The sequence below is a fragment of the Vipera berus genome (genome assembly GCF_964194415.1).
Source record: "Vipera berus genome assembly, chromosome: Z".
NCBI classification, from domain to species: domain Eukaryota; kingdom Metazoa; phylum Chordata; class Lepidosauria; order Squamata; family Viperidae; genus Vipera; species Vipera berus.
The window spans coordinates 111,051,928-111,068,980 of NC_138205.1; the positions used below are offsets into that span (position 1 = coordinate 111,051,928).

At 38.8% G+C, this 17,053-nt stretch overlaps 1 protein-coding gene across 1 annotated transcript in view; it reads right to left on the reverse strand.

Annotated features, from left to right (window-relative positions):
- Nucleotides 1-267: 267 nt before the first annotated feature.
- PRTFDC1 (phosphoribosyl transferase domain containing 1) overlaps nt 268-17,053 on the reverse strand; it is a 71,128-nt gene continuing 54,342 nt past the window's right edge. The window contains exons 5-9 of the mRNA XM_081343213.1: nt 5,840-5,857; nt 5,407-5,489; nt 3,804-3,850; nt 2,514-2,590; nt 268-1,885 (exon numbers count right to left, since the gene is read on the reverse strand). Coding sequence (XP_081199339.1) covers nt 1,838-1,885; nt 2,514-2,590; nt 3,804-3,850; nt 5,407-5,489; nt 5,840-5,857 — 273 coding nt within the window. The 3' untranslated portion in view covers nt 268-1,837. The remainder of the gene's footprint in view (nt 1,886-2,513; nt 2,591-3,803; nt 3,851-5,406; nt 5,490-5,839; nt 5,858-17,053) is intronic.

The following is a 17,053-nucleotide window of genomic DNA, read 5'->3' on the forward strand; positions in this document are numbered from 1 at the left end:
CTCTTGGTTCAGTAGGGAGCGAGTCACCCTGAACAAGGCAGCCGGGCGATTATCTGCGGACGCGATGAGGGTGGAAAAGTAGTTGGATTTTGCCACCCTTATCGCAGCGACTGTCAACTGCGTATAAAGAAAATTTATATAAAATGTTTTATAGATGGCACTTGCCACCAGCAAGATTAGCAAAAATGTTTTAAAATGTGTCAGATAAATGTTGGAAATGTAAACATAATTCAGGTACATACTATCATACCTGGTGGACATGTGACAAAGTAAAGGTCTTTTGGGAAAAAATACATGCTTGGTTAGAAAAATATTAGGAGAACATGTAGTATTTAATCCTGACATTTTTTTGTTAGGTATAATACCAGAAAAGATTAATAAGCAAAATTTATATTTGGTTCTACATATTATAACAGCAGCAAGAATAACCTACGCGCAATGTTGGAAGAATGAACGAATACCATCAGAGGAAGAAGTAATTAAAAAAATACTGGAATGCGCTGAGATGGACAGACTGACTAAGAGGCTGAAGGACAAAGAAGAAACAGAATATTACCAAAGCTGGAATTTATTCTACAAATGGTTAGAGAACCAAAGAGTAGGACTTGATTATGTATTAGCATTTTATGAACCCAGATCACACACTGATTGAAAAATTAACATATGTATGTAGAGAAAAAAAACAATAAAAAGCTTACTATGAAAAAAAGAAAAAAAAGAAAGTGGCATTGGAACAAATTTTGTGGAGATGTAAGAAGCAGAAGAACAAACAAACGAACAAGGACAGCATGACACTAAGATCAGATGAAGCATATGCATTTATACCTTCCTTCCAGATAATGGATTTCAATTCCTCTCAACCTTAGAAAGCAAGAAGCTGCCAAAACAAAGGATGACAAATTGCCCTCTTCTGAATTCCCCTGGGTTAGAATGTAAGACGAGGACTGCTAATATTTCAAATCCTAAATTAATTTTGAAGCATACTAGAGAGTTATAATATAGTGTACATAATACTGGACTTTAAACAAGAAGATAATTGCTTAATTATGGCATTTCCTCCCTACCTGCAAACTATGGTATGGTTTAAAACTATGTTTTGCTGAACATGTTATAATAAGCTGGTTCACACATTTTACTAAAACAAAAGCAATGGCGTGCAAAACACAACGTTTAAACCACAATGCAGTCTATTTGCTTTTATGAATTCAAACATTAGCTCAAGCCATTCTTGACCAGCCTAAATTATCTCAGGGGTTCTACAAAGAACTATTGAGTTAAGAAAGAATCATTTAGTTTGAGGTCTTTGCTCCTTTGATTTTTAAATAATGGGTGAGAATAAATATCTCAACAATGAATGAGTCATAAAAAGGAGATGGTAACAATTATGTATACAAACTCCATTAAAAAAGAGCTTAAGTAAAGGCACTATAACACTGTCTTTAAAAAAAGGATCTAACAAACTGCACCATTAAAATGTAGTAATTGTTATAATAGCTCCACGGAGCCCACTGATCATTGTGCAGTTGTGCTCAACACACATTTTTAAAGGCACTTGTTATACACAGGGTAAGAGAGCTTGGTGGTTAAAAACAATGGGAATTTAATCCCAATAAATCTGGCATGATAAAGTTGGGCAAAGCTGGGTGCAAAAATTAATAACCAAGTTTCCTTTCACCTCTAGTCTGAAGGAAATAAAGGAGTCTAACTGTATCAAAGTCCAAGGTGATCTTTCCTGGGGAGTTGCCATATGTAGTCCAGTCTGAATGAGATGAGTTGGTACGTTCTTATGGAGACGATCATGAGGACCACAAATGTTCCAGACAAAGATGATTATTCTTTAGACTCTGTATTTTGCTTTGCCGTGGTTATTGATAACACATAAGTGCTGAAACAACAGAAGTTTAACATCGTCATTCACTGAAGGCAAAAGAATTTATACAACCAACTCTGCACTACATTACTTAGAAAAAGGCAAAGTAGAGGAACATAGGAAGTTCAGTACCATTTGGGTCACTGGCTTGTATAGTCTATTATTGTCTACATTGGGCTGCATAGCTATATTTGATTTTTGAGTAGCATGCTTCAGAACCCTCCCAGATGCCAGCAGGATCCAACAAAAAATTAGGTAGGGACAGACCAGTTTTATATATAATTAAATATGGTTACTTTTCAAGAATGTAATGATAACCCCTACTAGTACATTAAACACTACAGGTAAAGAGTTTCTACAGGCTATAATTAATGCTTTAATGGGCCTCAATGAGTCCTGAATCTCATATCTACACTAACAAGCACAAATTCTCCAGGATTTCAGACAACAGATTTTGTCAATCTATTGGAAGATGTCAAAAATTGAATCTTTGCAGTCAGACCATGCATTCTACCCACACTAATTTGCACCCTGCTCTTCTTTCCCCCTTCTGTTAACATCCTGTCACAGAAGCACGTTGCATATTACTATGGTTTTTTTTTTGTTTTGTTTAAAAAAAGGAATTGAGAATGCTGAAACTTACATTTAGGTCTCTGAAGTACTCATTGTAGTCTAAGGCATAACCCACCACAAATAAATCTGGAATTTCAAATCCATAATCTAACATAGGAGGAAGAAAAAAGAAAAAAAAGGATATATTGTTAAAATGATAAACTGAAGTCATTTTCCTTTTTTTCTTTAAATCATAGTTCAGTAACCTGAAAAATGTCTTTATTAGCCAAATTCCAGCTATGTCTGATGCAAGAAGAGAGAATACTTTACAGCTGATCCCTTAAATCAGAGTTGACTATTAGTATCCAATTAGATCACATAAGTTGTCTCAAAGCGATCCTCTTGGTTTTGACTCAGAAAAAGAATGAAAATCTGAAATATTCTTAACTTTATTTTATCCAATCAGATTTCTCCTATTATGCTTTTCTATCACCTTTTAATAACAGCTGAAGCTCATAGGCATCCATTCTTAAGCATTTATCAAAAGACAAATTATATGCTATGACATCATAACACAAACTCACAGTCATTTCATACTTGCATTGCGACACAGTTTGCATCACAAGGTAGGTTTTGCCACTCGCTAGAGAAACCAAATTGTATTACATTCTCTACTTGGTTGCTGTTTAGATATCTTTGGGTCATGATAATGCTTGAAATCTCAAACCTGGTTCATGTACTGTGGTAAACCATTTTGTGATCTTTATTTCTCATTTAGAGAATAAAATTTCTGTATAGCCAGCTAATCATAATTACACAAATTATGGTTAAGCAAACTATGACTTGACAAGTATGTGACATGATTAACACACTGAGAGTTAATGATCGCAAGTTTTTTTAAAGCCTTATATAATATAGTCTTGAAAGTGGTGTAATGAACATGAATGAATACTTAACATTCTTGGGAATGACAGATTGATTCTAGGCAGTTTGAGACTACACAGGGAACTATAATTCACACATGCAGTTACAAGACAAGGCAGAGATTTTTGATGGCTATATCAAGAATAAGCAAGCATACACTGATGCTTCCTCTTGCTTTTTAGTTTGTGTCAACAGGAGCAGCTAAACTGACCAAGAAATTATATCTGGTACTTTTTTTGTTTTGGGTTTATGAACAAGGAAGGATCCTAATGCATGCAGAAAAAGGAAAGAAAACACTTAAGTTGAGTATCGTGTTTAATAGGGAACTTTTACAATTGGTCCATTCTTAATAACATTTTTGAAGAGCATCCTAATGTCTAGGTATCTTATTTAATTTGAGAATGGAAGCTTTCTTGAATACCCTTGAATATGAAATAATTCATAGAAGGAGACTTACAGTCAGGCCTGAATCCATCTGGTAGAGCTGTTCTTTTCACTAACAAGCTGCAATTAAATGAAGAACAAAATGTTTCCATGATTTAAAAAGGTTTCAAATAATTTGACCCATACAAGTCAAGATTCACTAAAGTGAACCATGACCCATATTATGAACGACCACCCTGCCTTATTTCAAGTTGAAGTATGGACATTATAGTGCTTCTTTGAATGGGCAGAGGCTCTCCAATGATCTTCAAATGCTAATTGCTCCTTTTAACTGGACATTGCACAGTTGGAATTTTAAGTCTTCTGTTTTCCCTTCCAGCAGAAGTTAGAATCACAGAATTAAGAAGCTCTCTGTTCAGTGCAAAGAGCCAAATTAAAATATCCCTGATAAATGTATATTCAGCTTCTGCACAAAGACAACCACCCAAGAGAACCCACCATTTTCTGAATAATTTATTTTATTATCAAACTATTTTTAGCACTGAGAAGTTTTCTCTAATGGCCAACTGTAATCTACCTTCTTGTCACTTAGGGCTATTATTTTATGCTTTGGATTCTGGGGCAAAAATGGCTTATTCTGTGTGACATCTCTTCAAGCAGGTGAAGAATGTAACCGTGGTTTCCCTTCTTTTCTTAAACATAGCTAGTTCCCTTGGTGCCCACTTGAGAAACCTAGTTTCTAGCCCACTAATTGTTCTCTCGGCCTCTGTGTCACCCCACTGGACTTTGTATCCAGCATCTTGATAATTCTTATCAATAAATCTTATCTTCGAAGAATTCTAGTTGCTATTTGAGGTGTTGAAAAAGTAATCGGGATAAAATCCCGATCAATATCCTCTCTTTGTTTTCTGGTCTTTTGCCATCTGGATCAGATGCCATCATAGACATCCCATATAGATGGTGTTACATTTGTGGTAAATAATCTCTCCATCAGGGATGCTCAACCTTGGATACTGCTTCCAAAACTTCTTTAAAAAGTATACAATAGAAAATGATAACTACTCGAAGATCAATCATGCAAGTTGTACCAACTTATTTGATTTTAATTATATTCATATGTAAAATTAAATTAAATTTAGTTTTTGCCCTAGTCATACCAATTTATTGTGTGTTTCTATTTCTGGTCCTGAATACAGGTTCTTGTATGAAAAAAAATCTGCTTTGCATGGAAATGCAGCCATAGAAATTACTTATTTAATATTTACTTAGAAATGAGACTGATAAAAAATAATTTAACTTAGTTCTGAGTAAACAGGATTATATCATATCTCTCCACCTTAGAAATCTAATCAATGTGGTCTTTTGTTTTCTTTTTAATTTTGATTATGCAAAATGACCCAAGTGTTGGTCTTTCGGTGCCAATAGAGAGTTTTCACAAACATTTTAATACTAAGAACAAAGAGCAAACTAGGTTATGCATGGTCCCTTCTCCTAAACTCTAATATGGTTGTTCAGCTTTTGGTTTAGCACCAAATATTAATACTGGCAAAATGGTCGGTGAACTTGTAGTTTGATACTACTTTTGAATTTAGCTAACAAATCAAAGTTAAGAAAATTTTGACTTGGCACCAGACTGAATTAAGCCTAAATATATTCTTTTACAAATGGACGCTTACCTTGCTACCTTAACCATTCTGGGTTTATATTTTTTAATACTGTCAAGAAGTGCTCTCATAGTCCTTCCAGTTCCAATGATATCCTTTGTAAAATGTATAAAGAATGTTAGCAAAACAGCATAGAATGCTGTATATTAATATTTTAAAAGATTATATTAACAATAAACACATAAAACATATTGCTAATTTTTAAAAATAATTCAATGATATTTTTGTTTATAAAAAACAAAGGCCTACTCTTCCAATAATTTGTTAAATCTAGAATTTTAAATAGATGATTCACCAATATTCTATATATACTTTCATTTAAATTATCAATTTTTATTATTGCTTGGTATTTAACCAGGCATTCAAAAATTATTGGTATTTCTCTAAATAGAATACAATAAATCCATGCAAATTGCTCTTGCCATAGACAAATCTATGAACTTACCTCCACAATAAGTACATTCTGCAAAATAAAGAGAAAAACATTTAGTTAAAGTAATTGAGAACACACTTCATTTGTTTAGCATCTCAACCACATAATTGCTTTCTGGTTCTCTACCCTTTTATCATGGCTAGCCTCTAATGCCTGCTCTGTTTAAGTCTACTTTCTTTACATATAAGTTATAAAACTCTATAGAAATCTAAGATTATATAAAAGATTAAAATATTAACAAGATAACCCATATTTTACAGGTGGACAACATTGAAGATCAAATCAGCTAAACTCAATAACAATTCATAAATAATTTACTACATCACAGGGCACAAATGAAGCCATCATTGAGTAATTTTCTTAACAATGCTTTGCTATCATAAAAAATATCCTGAAAAATGGATAATTCTTAGTCAAAAGCAACTGAGGAAGATATTTACATCTAACTTGATAGGTGAATTAGGTATTTGAGAAGATGCATCTGATGGGCATTTCTTCATTGTTAAACTGAAATGTTCTCCACCAATCCTTGAATCAGCAGAAAACTATAGTAGCATGACATTTATTGTCTCTGCTTTTGATCCTTATCCTGGTTCTATTGCCTGTTTCTAGCCACTGTGATTGCTTGACTTCTATCCAAAGCCTATCTTGTCTGTCCTTGGACTACACTGGAATAAGGGGGATAAGACTATTTCAACACTGCTATAGCTAAAGATAACTTAAGCTTCTCATGTTGATAGCCTGGAAATGAGATAAAGAGGCATGGTTGAAAAAAGAATATGTTGCCATTGGATATTTGTGCATTGATTAGGTGCATGTGGGGAAAAAGGCCTTAAGATTTTATTAAAATAATTTAATCTGGTTTACACGGGACTCTAATGGGTAATCTTGATTGACTAGTATATTTTCAGAATATACTAGTACAAAATCCAGATGTGCACTCTATAACTACCAAAATGCTATTTTAGGAACATTTACTGGACTTTCTTGAAGGCTGAGCTAAATCAAGTTGGTATTAATACAAGCACTTGGATATATCTGAAAACGTGTGCTAGCAAATTCTACAGGTAGTCCTTGACTTACAACAGTTCATTTAGTGACTGTTCAAAGTTATAACATCACTGCAAAGAGTGACTTATGACCATTTTTCACACGTATAACCATTCCAGCATCCCCAAGACCATGTGATGAAAGTTTGGACACTTGGCAACTGACTCATATTTATGACGGTTGCAGTGCCCGGGGTAATGTGATCACTTTTTGTGACCTTCTGACAAGCTAAGTCAATGGGGAAGCCAGATTCACTTAACAATCATGTTACTAACTTAACAGCTGCAGTGATTCACATAACAAACAGTGGCAAGTAAGGTCATAAAATGGGGAAAAAACTCACTTAAAAATGTCTTACTTAGCAACAGAATTTTGGGCTTAATTGTGGTCGTACGTTGAGGACTACCTGTCCTCTCCAAAACTATCCATATTTTACCATCACCACAATTCCAACATTTTCTAATTAGATCTAATTTCACATACATTGTTGCAAATTAGCAGCAACATCAAGCTTACAATGCTAATGGGAACTGAAGACTGATTTGCCAGTAAGGTCCCATGTAAGCCCTCTTTTTTCAAAGAGAAGAACCATTAAAGGAAAGAGCTTCCTAAACAGTCTCAAGAAAATGATTTACACAATATCATTTAGTAGAGCAGCTTGAGAGTAACCTATAGCTTATAGATTTCAAAACTACAACCTCTTGCAATGTAGTGACATCATTACTATCAGCTAAGGCAGGGGTGTCAAACTGCCGGCCCATAGGACAGATGCGTCATCTGGAAGCCGCGCCCACCCCATTGCCGGCAATGGCAAAACAGTCCAATACGTCTCATGACATCATGTGACGTCACAAGCTTGACATGTCTGAGCTAAGGCATCAGCCTACCTACAACTGTTTGTGCCCCCTTGTTTTTGGGAGGAAAGATCCCAATCTATATCAAGTGTTATAGACTTTCCAGAAATTAATCTCAAGTTATTTTGAGACTGTCTGAAAAATACAGTGTACAAAATACAGCACAAATACGTTTCATCCTTTAAAAAGAAGGCATCACATAGGGACTAGAAAAGGAAGAAAAACTCACTCCCTATCAGACAACAAATTACCCAGAAGTTAATCAGTTGTATACTCTATTTTGAAAATCAGTTTGGAAATCATATGCTGGCCATTCAAATACACACCAATTTCTTTGAAATAACTATCAGATATCACATTGTTGTAAAGTCCTAATTCATGACAATGGCAGTGTTTTATTTTTAAATACGCCATTAGTAGCAAAATTCTATACCCTCTTTGCCAAGAAAAGCTTCAAACTTTAAACATTCTTGCGAGGAGGCAAAAATCAATTGACAAACAAAGAAAAAGAAAACTATAGTCAGTTTTCTCCTAGTTCAAAACTATTTGTAAGGTCAGTTTTTGTAAAGCTCTAACAACAAAATCTCTGGAACTAGAACAGCCAGTCCCATCGTGACAGCACAATAAAACCCAGCAATTTACATGTTGTTAACAATGAACAGAAAGTAAATGTTCCATTCTGAAGATTGAGATGTGGATCCTGCCAGTTATGCACAAACAGATTTTCCTATTTCTAATAGGCCCCACTTTTATTGTTTCAAAATAAACTCAATCATCTTCTCTCCTAAACCAAAACAAGTAAATATGTTAATTATATTTGCAAGCAAGTAGCCGCTTGCTGCATGGCAGCAAGAACAGCTGAACATGGAACTGGGAATTTCAATACTAGCAGCAAATCATAGCTGCCAGCCTCTTTGTCTTGGAGAACTGTAAAGAAGCAGAAGAATTTGGGTTTTCTAACAAGTGTGTAAGTTGGCAGCATTTCTAGATTCTTTGTTGAGGTTTAGATTGGAAGCTTCCCTTGCAAAAGAAAAGGAAGTTTTGGCCAAGGACTGATCTTTATCACTTGATCACTCATGTGTCCTGAGATGCAGTTGTTCAGAAAAGCAGAACTTGAGACCCTACTCTCCTGTCTTCTTAGTAAAGAAAGCTAATAACTACATTTCAGGTAAGAAAGTAGACCAAAGTGCGGTGTTTACAATTCAGCAGAACTTGACTTTTCTTTGAAGAATCATTTCATTTCATTCATTGACAAAGTGACTAAATTAGTAGGAGAGCAAAATGCTGTGGACATAGTATGCTTGGATTTCAGCAAGGCATTTGATCACAGCCTACTTCTTGATAAGCTAGAAAAATGTGGGAAAATGTGGGATAAACAGCATCACCACCAGATGGATTTGTAACTGGCTGACAAACCATACTCAATGAGTATTTCTTAATGGTACTACATCTACATGGAGTGGGATACCACAAGATTCTGTTTTATTTTTTTATTTTTATTTTAATCCCATTTATATCCCGCCCTTCTCCGAAGACTCAGGGCGGCTTACAATCTAAAGCACAAATCAATGTGCTTAGCAATAGCCTTCATTCTATGTATATGCCTGCTTATTAGGGCTTTCACACACACACCCCAAGCGGCATTATTACAAAGTCAGCTTATTGCCTCCAACAATCTGGGTCCTCATTTTAGGTCCAGTTCTCTTCAATATCTTCATAAATGACTTAGATGAGGTGATAGAAGGGAAACTCATCAAATTGCATATGACACTAAGCTAACCAACATCCCAGAAGATAAGCTCAGAATCCAAAGAGATCTTGAAAGACTTGATCAATGGGCTAGATCCAACAAAATGAAATTTAATGTGGAAAAAAGCAAGGTTTTACACTTAGGCAAAGGTACAAGTATGGATTAGGTGAAACCTGACTCAAAAATAGTAACTGTGAGAGGGGCCTTGAAATCCTAGTGGATAATCACTTAAATATGAGTGAGCAGTGGGTGGCACAGCCAAAAATACTAATACAATCCTTGGTTGTATGAACAGAGACATAGAATCAAAATCACATGAAGTATTAGTTGTTGTTGTTGTTGTTGTTGTTAGCTGCGAAGTCGTGTCCGACCCATCATGATCCCATGGACAATGTTCCTCCAGGCCTTCCTGTCCTCTACCATCTTCTGGAGTCCATTTAAGCTCACGTCTACTGCTTCAGTGACTCCATCCAGCCACCTCATTCTCTGTCGTCCCCTTCTTCTATTGCCCTCAATCATTCCCAGCATTAGGCTCTTCTCCAGTGAGTCCTTCCTTCTCATTAGGTGGCCAAAGTATTTGAGTTTTAGCTTTAGGATCTGGCCTTCTAAAGAGCAGTCAGGGTTGATCTCCTCTAGGACTGACCGGTTTGATCGCCTTGACTATACACACTTTTGTTGACAGGGTGATGTCTCTGCTTTTTAGTGTGCTGTCTAGATTTGCCATGGCTTTCCTCCCAAGGAGCAAGCGTCTTTTAATTTCTTGGCTACAGTCCCCATCTGCAGTGATCTTGGAGCCCAGGAAAATAAAATCTGTCACTACCTCCATTTCTTCCCCATCTATTTGCCAGGAATTGAGAGGGCCGGATGCCATGATCTTGGTTTTCTTAATGTTAAGTTTCAATCCAACTTTTGCACTCTCCTTCTTCACCCACAACAAGAAGCTCTTTAGTTCCTCTTCACTTTCTGCCATTAGACTGCCTTTCTTTGGAACTACTTCTGGTAGTTCTCGATCCACATACTGCTGGAATCTGCTTGTAGGATTTTAAGCATAACTTTACTAGCATGTGAAATGAATGCAAAGGTGCGATAGTTTGAACATTCTTTGGCACTGCCTTTCTTTGGAATTGGAATGTAAACTGATCTTTTCCAATCCTGTGGCCACTGTTGAGTTTTCCAAATTTGCTGGCAAATTGAGTGTAGCACTTTTATTGCATCGTCTTTTAAGATTTTGAATAGCTAAGCTGGAATACTGTCACCTCCACTAGCTTTTTTGTTGCTCAGCTTTTCTAAGGCCCACTTCCGGCATCAACTCCCCTCCGCCCTGTGCGTTCCCACAGAGAGGGCCTCCTCAGGGTGCCGCCAGTCAGGGAATGCCGACTGGTGGCCCCCAGGGGGAGAGCCTTCTCTGTGGGCGCTCCGGCATTATGGAACCAACTGCCGGTGGAGCTCCGGACGGCATCAGATCTCCGAACTTTCCGTCGTGGCCTGAAGACCCACCTATTTGAATTAGCTGGTCTGGCCTGACGGGGGATTATGGGTTTTAAATTGTCGTTTTAGAATTGTATTACTGTTTTCAACTGGGCATTGGTTTAATCTTTTTTAATTTTTGTATTGTCTTTTTTATATATGCCCTGTGAACCGCCCTGAGTCCCTACCAAGGAGAAGGGCGGTATACAAATTAAATAAAACTTGAAACTTAAACTTGAACTTCACTTCACATTCTAGGATGTCTGGCTCGAGGTCAGTGACCACCTCATTGTGATATCAGGGACATTAAGCTCATTCTTGTATAGTTCTTCTGTGTAATTTTGCCATCTCTTCTTAATCTCTTCTGCCTCTGTTAGGTCCTGCCATTTTGGTCCTTTATCATGCCCATTTTTGCATTAAACGTTCCCTTCATCTCTCCAATTTTCTTGAAAAGATCTCTGGTCCTCCCTATTCTATTGTTTTCTTCTATTTCTTTGCACTGTTCATTTAAGAAGGCATTCTTATCTCTTCTAGCTATTCTTTGGAATTCTGCATTCAATTGGGCGTATCTTTCTTTTTCTCCCTTGCCTTTCACTTAACTCCTTTCCTCAGCTATTTGCAAAGCTTCCTCAGACAGCCATTTTGCTTTCTTGCATTTCTTTTTCTTTGGGGTGGTTTTGGTTGCTACCTGTTGTACAATGCTGCGAACCTCTGTCCATAGTTCTTCAGGCACTCTGTCTATCAGTGTCAGGACCCACCCCAATCCACATCTTAGGAAATAAGGACTCTTGGAGCCAAGTTGTCCAAAAGGAAAAAGTTTACTAGGATAGGATTGGTTGTGGAGATATGAGACAGGATCTGGTCTTGAGTCACATTCAATTCTATATAAGCATTCCTGGTTCAACCCCACTCCCCTCAAACTCCATTTGGTTAGGATCCCATCAATTCTGGTTGTCAGGTCCTTCCGTGGGAAGAAAGGAGCTTCGTGCATTCCTTTGTTGATTGCCTTCTTCCTACAGCCCCAAACAGACAGATCACTTTCCCCCCTTAGTTCCCTCAGATCAAAGGTTCTTTGAAAGCAGCTACTGATAGACTGAATAAACAATTCCCCCCTCCTTCTACAAGTATGGCAGAATCCCAGTAGGCACAATATTTTAACCATACATTTATGAATGTGATATCAATGGATTCTGACAATCTGCTCTCCTTTCAAAAGAAGGATAGGTCCATCTGTGGAATGAAGAAAGAGAAAAATATATAAATGTTAACCTGGTTTGTTTGGATATTCTGTATGAAATCTCTTGAGCAACTTTGGTGCTCTAATGTGGTGTTTATTAACCCACTCATTTTCCGAGGAAGGGAGATGTTTCCATGCCACTAAATATTGGATCTTTCCGTAGTGTTTTCTGGAATCCAAGATTTCTTTCACCTCAAAATGTTGTTCTCTCTCCACCATGATTGGTGGTGGTGGTGGTGGTGTTCTTGTTCATAGGGGTGATTGTTGTTCTCTCTTTATTAGACTGCAGCGAAAGGTTGGGTGTATCCGTCTAAGAGTTTTGGGTAGTTCTAATTCGACTGTCACTGGGTTTATGATTTTTTTAATTGGAAAAGGACCAATATATTTTGGACCTAGTTTCTTACAGGGTTGGAGTGATTTGAGGTATTTTGTGGATAAATAAACCATCTCTCCTACCCTGAAAGGTGAGGGATTGGTTCTTTTTTTGTCTGCCTGTGTCTTGTATGCTTTTCTAGCTGCTTATAATGCTTCCCGAACAATCGGCCAGGTGTGCTGTAATTGAGCAATCCATTCCTTCAGCTCAGGAATGACCGGTTCCTTTGGGGTTAGTTCTGGCATTGGGTTAAAGCTCTGACCCGTAGCTACTTGAAAAGGAGTGTAACCTGTGCTAGAGTGGACTGCATTATTATATGCTACTTCTGCAAAAGGCAGAAGGTCCGTCCAATTCAATTGCTGAAAATTAATAAAGCATCTTAAATATTGTTCAAGTATTGAGTTCAATCGTTCAGCTGATCCGTCCGACTGAGGATGATGACTAGATGACAGTCCTTGAGTGGTTCCTAAAAGGGACAAAAATTCTTTCCAAAATGCTGACGTAAATTGCACCCCTCTATCAGATATGATTCGTTGTGGCGCCCCATGCAATCTGTAAATATGCTGTACAAAAAGTTCCGTTAATGCTTTTGAAGTCAGGATTTTATGGCAAGGAATGAAATGTACTTGCTTAGAGAATAGATCTGTGACAGTCCAGACTACGGTGTTTCCATTACTTTCTGGTAGTTCTACAATAAAATCCATGGCTATTTCTTTCCATGGGGCTGAGGGGTTCGCCACCAGTTGTAGCAGTCCTGGCGATTTCCCTTGCAGCCTCTTAGCCATCGTGCAAGTTTGACAGCTGCCCACATAGCTTTCTATGTCTTTTTTCATGGATGGCCACCAAAATTGCCTTTTAGTTAAATGTAAGGTTTTTACAAACCCAAAATGTCCTGCTGTTTTTGTATCATGGTACAGTTGCATGAAATTGATTCTCTGGGTGGCAGGTATATATAGCTTCTCCCCCACCCAAGGCAGTCCATCTGTAATTGTGCACACATGTCTATTTTTCTGGAACCATTCATCGCTTTCCAAAGCTTTCCGGAATTCTATTCCAGTTTGGCCATCTACTGTACCTTCGGCTTCCTTTTTTCTTGTGCCCTGGTGGTGCCAGTTGTTGTTCAGGCACAAGTGGTTTAAAGACAGTAGTCCTTGTGCTGTTATATTGGGGCAAGCGGGATAATGCGTCTGCCAGGAAATTTTTCCCCCCAGGTAAGTGTTTGAGCGTAAAGTTGAATCGGTGGAAATGTTGGGACCAGCAGGCTTGCTTTGGAATGAGTTTCCTGGGTGTTTTTAGTGCTGTTATGACTCAGGGCCAGCCGGTGGGTCCGGCAGCCGGTTCAGATGTATCGGATGACTCAGATGAGGGGGAGGAGGAGGGTGTGGAAGACGAACCGGCTGATGATGGCTTGGAGGCTTCGCAGAGCCCTCAGCCGGGGCCCTCTTCTCAGCTGCGTGAGCCCGATAGTGCGGAGGATGATGACCCACAGCTGGCCCTGTTCAAGGACGCCCGACGCAGGAGGCAGTCGAGCAGGAACAAACAAAGAAAGGCTGTGGGACTCCTCGGGAGGAGGCACAGGGAGACCACGCCCTGAACTCTAAATAAAAGGAGTGTTTGGGGAGGGGCTGGTTGCTGAAAGCAACCCTTCCGCTTGAGGATTCAAGTTCCTGTGTTTCTTGTTCTGTTGTTTTGCTTGTGAATTAAACTTGGCAGACGCTTTGCAACCTCAGACGCTCTCCAGTCTCTACTGCTTGAACAGGGGTTTGCCTTATTACAAGGCCGGTAGTTGGCTGGTTCAGAACAAGTGCTTCCAAATGTTTGTGATCTGTCCAGACTTGGAAAGGTATTTTACTTCCTTCTAAAAATTGGTGCCATGTCATTAATGCTACTCTTAAAGAGAAAGCTTCCTTTTCCCATATAGGCCAGTGTTGTTCTGGTTCCGTGAGTTTTCTGGACATATATGCGCAAGGTTGCAATGCCCCCCCATCATTCTCCTGTAATAATACAGCTCCCACTGCTACATCGCTCACATCTGCCTGTATTACAAAAGGTTTGTCCGGGTCTGGGTGTTTAAGTACCGGTTCAGCGGAAAAAAGTCTCTTAAGCCTTTCAAATGCTGCTTGACATTCCATTGTCCATTTTAGAGGCTGGCTGGGTTTCACGGGGGACCCCCCCCCTTCGTTCTCAGCAGGTTTGTGAGGGGCATAGCTATTTGCCCAAATGAAGGGATGAATTGCCGGTAGAAATTTGCAAATCCCAGGAAGCTTTGTAATTGCTTTCGTGTGCCCATTTTAATACTGCCCTGACTTTCTCAGGGTCCATTTCTATGCCCTCCGGGGATATGTGATATCCCAGATAGTCAATTTGTTCCTGGTGGAATTCGCACTTTGATAATTTAGCATATAGGTGGGCAGCCCACATTTTTTTCAGAACTGCTCTGAATAGCTTGATATGTTCTTCTTTGGTCTCAGTGAAGATAAGGATGTCATCCAGGTAAACCAGGACCTCCTTATATAGGTGCTCTCTTAGCACGTCATTGATTAATTGCATGAACACTGCGGGAGCCCCTTGCAGTCCAAAAGGCAGTACTTTGAACTGGTAGCACCCCAATGGGCAGTTGAATGCAGTCTTCCATTCATCCCCTTTCTTAATCCTGATGCGGTAATATGCTTCCCTCAGGTCTAGTTTAGTAAAAATCTGTCCTTTTGACAGGTGGGATAGCATATCCTTCATCAGGGGTAGGGGGTACAGATTGCATTCACTAATTGTGTTCAGATTCCTATAATCTATACAACATCTATAAGAACCATCCTTCTTCTCCCTGAGAAGAACTGGGGAGGCCACCTTGGGTCTGGCAGGCTCAATGAAGTTTTTCTTTATGAATCTTTCCATTTCTGCCATTTCCCTTGGGCTCATGGCATACATCCTGGGTTTTGGGAGTTTTGCCCCGGGTTTGAATTCTATAGCACAGTCTGTGGGGCGGTGGGGAGGAAGTTCATCTGCCTGTTCCTCACTGAAAACCTCAGCAAGGTCTCTCTACTCTTCTGGTATCTCTGGGAACTTCTTCTCTTCCCCCACTGCTGCTGTCTCCTCCCTCCAGGCGGGGGGGGATGCTTGGGGAGTCTAAGTTCTTCTGCCCCTCCCTTTGGGAAGTTGAGTTCTGCTGTCCTCCAGTTTATCCTGGGGTTCCATTTCTTCAGCCACTCCAGTCCTAAAATCATTGGGCATTCCATGCCTGGGGCCACTATAAATGTTATGTCCTCATGAGACCCCAGGGATAGGTGGATTGGTAAAGTGGCTAGGGTAGCTGCCCCCCCACTATTGACCCATCTAATTGACTAAAAGAGATTGGTTGTTTTAGCCTCCTCACTGGGATGTTCCATCTCTCCACCAGCGTTGGGCTGATAAGGCAGCGGATGCAACCAGAGTCTATCAGAGCTTTTATTGTGGCTGCTTCAGTCATAGGGGGAGCTAATATAGTCACTGTCTTAAGTATGGGTATTTTAACCATACATTTATGAATGTGATATCAATGGATTCTGACAATCAGATCCAATTCCTTAAATCTATTTGTCACCTCTACTGTATATTCAACAGGGATATGATTTAGTTCATACCTGAGTGGCCTAGTAGTGCTTTTCCCTACTTTCTTCAGTTTAACTACCGCTTTGTAAAACCTTAGTAAGGCCACACCTAGAATATTGCATCTAGTTTTGGTCACCACATTACAAAAAAGATGATGAGACTTTGGAAAAAGTGCAGAGAAGAATAACTAGGGTGATTAAAGGCCTGAATTTATTTTTATGTATGAAATTTAGAGGATCTAATTTATAGTAAAACTAGAAAACAATTTAAAAAGTGTCCAGCCGCCAGTCAAAGACATCACTACAACATAAAACAAAACTGAGTGTCTATGGAGATACTCAATCATCTAGGTCATGATTGTCCCAAAGGTGCTTTTTTTTTTCTTTCCCAAAAGGCAACTGAATTTTCTTTGTTTTTTTTTCTTTGAAAATGTTTCACTTCATCCAAGAAGCTTCTTCTAAACTATGATCTTGAGGGACAAAGAGGAAGAGCCATAGCCCAGACAACGGTCATGAAAAATATATTTCACCTATAGAAGGACAATGGCCATGGGAAACATTCTAGAAAGCACCCCCCACACACACACACACCAGTTTTCTGGAAAATAAAAGGAAGGTAGAAGTGCTTTCAGAATTGCAAGATTTTACAATAAAGCTAATGTAGGTCTGACCTATACTACCTGAGGCCTGGGGGAACAGCAATTTTCTAAAGATTTTTGGAACATGGATGGGTGAGAATCACCCATCTGAGGGGATATCATTTCATACTTACTGAGGGGATATCATTTCACCCATCTGAGGGGATATCATTTCATACTTACTGAGGGGATATCATTTCACCCAGCTGAGGGGATATCATTTCATACTTACTGAAAACGTCAAAGGTAATGGCAGGTGGAGTTAAAGTCTAA